Below are 6,854 nucleotides of genomic sequence, written 5' to 3'. Positions count from 1 at the left end.
ATTAAACCCGACTTAATCGAATGAAATGAAGGTAAAAAGGCGTAACGCAACTACTCGTAATCTCTTATCTACGTGTATATATGTATGTACGTATATATACATATGTATAACATCAATGACGATGATATCAACAAGGAAATTATTTCATTCTCGTTGGAAATATTTACAATGAAAATTTTTACGACTTTTAAGAATTAAAAACCATAGGATTGTTAACGTCTTCCTGTATATCGTTTTAATCGACGAGTTTACAATTTCTAATTCTATTTTCGTCATATCGTCTCACTCGTCGAATAGTCGGTGCCAACATCAGTCTCTCTCTCTTTCCCTCTCTCATTCTCTTACACTATCAAACTTCCTACATAGGAAGAAAATTTATCTCCTTTTAAGCAACAAACACGATCGACTTTCTTTCCCTATCGAAGAATTCTTATCGTTGGATCCCGCGCTCTACGTTTAAAAGCAAGATTAACAAATGCTATTGAAGAAACTATCAAAAAGAGAAGAAATAAGAGAAGGAGAAGGAGAAAGAGGAAGAATTTATATTTCTAAAAATAATCTTTCAAATCTCCCTCCCTTCCTCCCTCCCTCTCTCGTATCGCTTCGTCGAGCAAGAATACATCCGGCAACGAGCAACGAAAGCTCTGAGAGCACACGACACTCCCTGGATCAAACTTTTCACCTCGTGGCGCTGATCGGAGTCCAGAAAGGTATGTGAGAGTAGTGAGAGAGAGAGAGAGCAAGAGAATGTCTGTATATGTGTATGTGTGAGAGAGAGAGAGAGAGAAGCAAAGAGAAAGAGGCCGCAGCCACCGCCACCACTGCCACCGCTGCTGATGCTGCTACCACTATTACTGCTGCTACTGTTACTGTTACTGCTACCGCTGCTAGGTAATTGTACTTTCATCTCAGAGAGGGCAAGAATCCAGGCATATTTTTTTCGTTGGTAAACGTCACCCTTTGGTCCAGTACAGATTTTCATGTTTCTCTGTATAACTTTTTATGTATTTCCCCTCTTTGTCTCTCACCCTTTATATACCGTCTTCATTTGGATCTCTATCTGTCTTTCTCTCTCGTTATAAATGTCTTTCTTTTAATTTAGCTCTCTCTCTCTCTCTCTCTCCTCTCTTCTCTCTATCTGTCTATCTATGTATCTATCTATCTCTATCTTTCTCCACCCTCTGTACACAGAGACACATGCACACATACGCGCACAGGTAGATATTTACATGTATGTGTGTGTGTATGCATGTATATATATATATATATATATATATATATATATATATATATATATATATATATATACATATACGTATATATGTAATATACCTATGTACGTCTCCCGCGCTCTATTCCGATATCTTCACTTCGGTCGAAAATTTTATCGTTAATACATTTTGTTGGTAAGATCGAAGGAATACATCGGGGCAAGGTTCGTTCGATAGTCCGATAGGAAGGAAGGGCAATGGAATTTCGCAGAATCCATGAAACTCGCTGTTACCCTGGTAGCCGAGCCCAGAGGGCGATGGAGGGTTGCCCGGAGCCTGGACCACTCTCGAAGCGGGATGGACGACAAAGAACGCATCGAAGGGGGATGAAAAGAGGTGGAGAAAGGATGAAATGGAGAAGGAGAACGAGTAGTAGTAGTAGTAGTAGTAGTAGTAGTAGTAGTAGTAGTAGTAGTAATAGTAGTAGTAGTAGTAGTAGTAACAATAGTAATGGTAGCGGTAGTAGTAGCAGTAGTAGCAGCAGCAATAGTAGTAACAGCAGCAGCAGCAGCAATAACAGTAGTAATAGTAGTACTAGTAGTAGTAGTCGTAATAATACTAGTAGCAGTAGCACTGACAGAGGATATATTCGAAGAGAAAAATAAAAAATCGATCGAGAAAGATCCATATAGAATTGGATTTGATCGTCTTACCTGGAGATGAAGATGGTCCTAAATAATCAGGGTCCTCTGTCGCTGTGATTCTGGCATGGTGCTGTCCGGTGTGTCACTGGAGCTCCACTCGATTCGTCGTAAAGGGTCTTACCTCGGGAGGTTCGTCTCCTGGACTGCCGTCGTTGAGGAGCCCACAGGCACTCACATATACTACCTGGTTGCTGGCGCGCTATTGATCCCGGCCCAGACACCACCGGCCCACGCAGACGCTTAGCGTTGCCGCGTCGCTTTAGCAACGTGACGTCATTCACCACCCCGTATCCCTCCACACCAGATTTGCCACATCCTCCTCCTCCTCCTCCTCCTCCTCTTTCTCCTCTTTCTCCACCTCCTTCTATTCCAGCTTCTCCTCCACGTCCTACTCTTCCTGGTCTCCCTCTGGCTTCTCCGTCACTATCACCTCTTCAACCTTCCCTGTCACGAGCCGCTGCTAACCGTCCACCTCTATATCGGAAGAGAGAGATGGAGAGAGATGAAGAGAGAGTGAGAGCGAGAGAGAGAGAGAGAGAGAGAGAAAGAGAGAACGAGCGAGCGAGCGAGCCTTTTACTTACGGATCCTACAGTCCTCTCCGGTGCACCCGTTCCACCAATAACCACCTTTTCCCGTAGCTGACCAGAGAGTAAGAGAGAAGAAGAAAGACAGAGACAGAGGGAGAGATGCCAGGGGGTGCCCACGCTACCGTTCCTACGAGGATCCTCACGCAGGAGGAAACTTTGGTCTCTCGGGTCAAATGGCTCACAACTGCGCCTAGGCTTTGATAAAGGGAACGGCTGAAGTGGGATTTTTATTATACCGTACGGAACTTTTGTCGTCGAGCAGAGGACCAGAGAGAGAAAGAGAGAGAAAAGGGCCAGATAGAACGAGAGAAAGAACGAGGAAGATACGAATATCGCGGAGAATTACCGTCGGGATTTAACGCGTCGTGGTCGCGACGCGTGATGAAATTGCGGGAGAAAGGAATAGGGGTGGGGAAGGGGATTTCTTTCTCTATCTATCTTTCTCTTCTCTCTTTCTCTCTCTTTGTCTCTCTTTCTTTCTCGCGCACGGATAAGATTATTAGCTATTTTTATCGCGATTCACCTTTCTCTATTTTCCTCCTCGAAGATTCCAGAGAAATAAATTATTATGAAGAGTCAGATATATATATATATATATATATATATATATATATATATATATATACATAGTATATACCTAATTGTATCTTTCCCGAATGATTTTCCTCACGATCATATTCTTTCTCGAATTAACGTTAAATAAAAAAAAAAAAGAAAAAAAAAGAGAGACAGAAAAAATCCCCGGCGGTTTTATGAAAAATGGATCGTCGAAAGTGGTTAGGTCAGATTTCGATCTATTTAAATCCATGTGATGTAGATATATGATTCACCGAGGACAAATGTAACTTTTATCACTTAAAAATCACATTATTCTTAGGTCCGCGGTTTCCGAGCAGCGCGGGATCCACATGTACGGTGGTCTTGGACGTTGGCTCTCGTTCGCATGCTCAGATCAGTTTAGACGTCGAAATATCTCTCGGATATATATTATCCCGTCTTGGTAAGATGATCGTTGTATAGACCGTGAGAAACGTTGGAAATATTTATCAATTTTTCATCGGCGACCTCAGGGTATCCTCGGGTGTGTTCGATCGACGTTGCATTTGGATGTTACAGAGTTGGCATGAATAATAGAAAAAAAAGAAAGATCCATCCTTACGAACTTTTAATTCGCGTTTTAACATAAAATGATAATTTCGCGTGGTGGTAGTGATGGTAACGGTGTAGTAATGGTTTGTGGTTGTGACAGTAGCAATGGTGGTAGTTAGTGCAAGCGAAATGTTTCTTTAGCTGTTCGTTAAAGTTCGTGCGGCACATGAATATTAAGACTTCGGCAGGGATTCTCTTCGTATAAAATAAATTCCCTTATATATTTTTCTTTTATTTTTCTTTTTCTTTTTCTCGCTATATTCCCGTTATTTCCCACGTTAACATTTATCATTATGCGAAACGTTAAGAAGAAGAAGAAGAAGGAAAAGGAATAAGAAAAGAAAAAAACAGCAAAGTTTCTTTTCTTGTCGCTATTGAACTAAATTACATCTCGCATAATTATAAATTCTCTAATAGAGTTACGATACAATGGACGTAGACTAAAAAATTGAAAAACATTCTGAAAAAAATTCAAAAGAATAAACTATTTCTTGAATGCATTGAGAAACGTGTAACTTTGAAAACGCGTAAGATTGTGTAATAGAAAATTTTCCAATGGAATACTTGGAACGAAAATAATACGATGATTGTTCTAAGAAACGAATTAATTTGATAATTAATGAAATTAACGAAGAACGGAAATGAAAATATATTGAAATGCGAAATATTTAAAAGAATTTATTGTATTAAATCGTTTCTCATTTTTTTTTAGTATTTTTCACGGTGATAATAAATAAAAATATCTTGATCGTAATATGGTATGTCGTATAAGGTAAAAGCAAATGTATCGACATGTTTTCAATAATAATTATATTAAAACATTTTATCGGAAATTATGATAGGTATCGAAATATTGTTTAGTTATCGAATAATTCAATTGTTCGTCTATTGCATTACATTTCAGGATCACTTGGCTAATCATTAACTACATGACATGAATTGTAATCTACGTTTTGGTCTATGTTAGTTTGAAAAATAATAGTAGTAATATTAAAAAAGTAGTATTAAAGATTAGTAGTAGTAGTATTTTAATCTATGTTCATTATCGTTGTTCATCGTCGAACTATATCTAATTATATCGAAAACTTTTCAAGTTTCTTAATTACAATGCTTTTTCAAAAAGGAAGATACGATTGTAACAATTGTAAAACAATGTTTTTACGATATTATAAATATTCCGTATCAATCGTACGTTCTTACGTTTGATTTTACGTCAAACTTATCAATGATTATCGACGAAGACTTTAAAAGAGTTTTCAACATGTTTACGTAAAACTATTAACAAAATTAAAATGAAAAAGGATATGAAACATTTGCGATTCAATATCTCTGATTATTCAATGAATATACGCTTTTATTGCTTATTTAAAATCTAAATGAAACCTTTCACCTTTTCCTTCGTAATCAAAATAGAACTTTGAACATATACATACATACATACATATATATATGTGTGTATGTATGTATGTATGTATGTATGTATGTATGTATGTATGTATGTATGTATGTATGTATGTATGTATGTATGTATGTATGTATGTATACAGACACCCCTACACAAAATATATTCATTAAATATATTCATACCTGATTACATAAATATATGTAAGGAGATAGATATATTTAAACACATCGAGCAATTCGTAACTACGTAAAATTATATCAAATATAAATACTCATAAATAATAATAATAAAATCCCATGAACTCCCACCCTCACCTTCAGCCCCCCACTCCACCAACCTGTATGCTAATAAAGCGCTTTGCATCGACACAGACGATAAATTTTGTAGAAGTGAAATACCTACAATTGTTTCGTATACTTCTTCTTTATTGCTTTTCAACACTATCTACAGGCTGGTCGAGAAATTAAAAATTTGTCGAAGATGGCGTTGCGTTGGTCCCTATCTGTTATTCGGTCTCTATATTGCTACATGCTTTTGATAGCGTCTATGTTCTTGAAGTTTCCAGAAAATTTTTCGAACGTCGGCAAGGAGGTGCGCGGTTGCATAAATAGTTCCGCGACTTCCTAAGGGAGTTTTCATAAGTGTGTATTGGTGAAAAGAAGTTTGATCGTTTCTTCGAACAAAATAACCCGATATCGAAATTAACATTTATTTTTTCATCGTATATCATTTAAGTTCTCTGATAGATGTAACGACGATTTAATCATAATTAAATGTAGAACTATTAAAAAAAAAAGAAAAAAGAGGAAAAAAACGCTAGTCTCGTATACATACAATTGCCTTGTTACGCTTTTGAGCCAATTGCTTTTGAGCATTAATTAATGTAAGTATTTTCTTCAATTAAATTTCGTACCTTTTAAAAATATAATTGTTGTCATAATTCAGTCATTTATTTGCTTGCTCTTTAACGACTTATATACGAAATTGAGTATATCGTAGGTTATGTTAAATATACCTTTTTTTTTTCTCTCTTCCGTTTTACTAACACGTTTTCGTAAGATTAGTCACTCTCGTTTATTAACCTTATTATCGAGTTTTACAAGCGATATTATGTTAAATTATTTGAATTAGAAATAATGATAGGTGCATAAGTTAAAATATATGACAAAGGATGATGATGTGGGGATTTTAGTCTTTCTTATATATAGACATCCAATGATTTACCTCTTTGTAGAACCAGATGATCATCGAATTAACAAAATATAGATCTAATGATTCCTATGTCGTCAATGTTGTTCAATGACTTGTAAAATATCACTGTATTCTATATAAATAAAAGTAAAGTATTTTCTTATGAATCATATAAATATTTTCTTTATATTTTTGAATATTAATAAGAAATCACTTGTATTTTCAGAACACAGTAGCTGTATACAATTTTAATACTTCTTTATTTAGTTGACTCCTATTGCCTTACTTTAGTTTTATAAGAATGGCAAAGTGGGGAGAAGGTGATCCGCGTTGGATCGTAGAAGAAAGACCAGATGCCACCAACGTGAATAATTGGCATTGGTATATAAAGATACATATATATATATAATATTTATAAATAAATACATTTTCTTATATATATTTTTAAGTAATGATTATCAATTTTCTTAACTATAGGACTGAAAAAAATGCCTGTGCCTGGTCTCAAGAAAAGATCAAGGATCTTTTCACAAATCTAGATATCGATGGCAATGGAGGTAATGTAAGAATATAATAACAATAGACAAATAATAACTATTGCGTTAC

General features: G+C 36.0%; 1 protein-coding gene across 2 annotated transcripts in view; it reads left to right on the top strand.

Moving 5' to 3' along the window:
- Window positions 1–5,596: 5,596 nt before the first annotated feature.
- Window positions 5,597–6,854, top strand: part of LOC127065588 (activator of 90 kDa heat shock protein ATPase homolog 1) — a 3,203-nt gene continuing 1,945 nt past the window's right edge. Inside the window, exons 1-4 of one of the 2 annotated variants that reach the window (XM_050998133.1) lie at window positions 5,597–5,940; window positions 6,292–6,395; window positions 6,475–6,629; window positions 6,726–6,805. In XM_050998133.1, the coding sequence (XP_050854090.1) occupies window positions 6,550–6,629; window positions 6,726–6,805 (160 nt within the window). In that variant the 5' untranslated portion in view covers window positions 5,597–5,940; window positions 6,292–6,395; window positions 6,475–6,549. The remainder of the gene's footprint in view (window positions 5,941–6,291; window positions 6,396–6,474; window positions 6,630–6,725; window positions 6,806–6,854) is intronic. The other variant, XM_050998132.1, reaches the window with a different exon arrangement.

Source organism: Vespula vulgaris, chromosome 8, assembly GCF_905475345.1.
Source record: "Vespula vulgaris chromosome 8, iyVesVulg1.1, whole genome shotgun sequence".
Taxonomy (NCBI): domain Eukaryota; kingdom Metazoa; phylum Arthropoda; class Insecta; order Hymenoptera; family Vespidae; genus Vespula; species Vespula vulgaris.
This window is presented reverse-complemented; position numbering and strand designations above follow the sequence as displayed.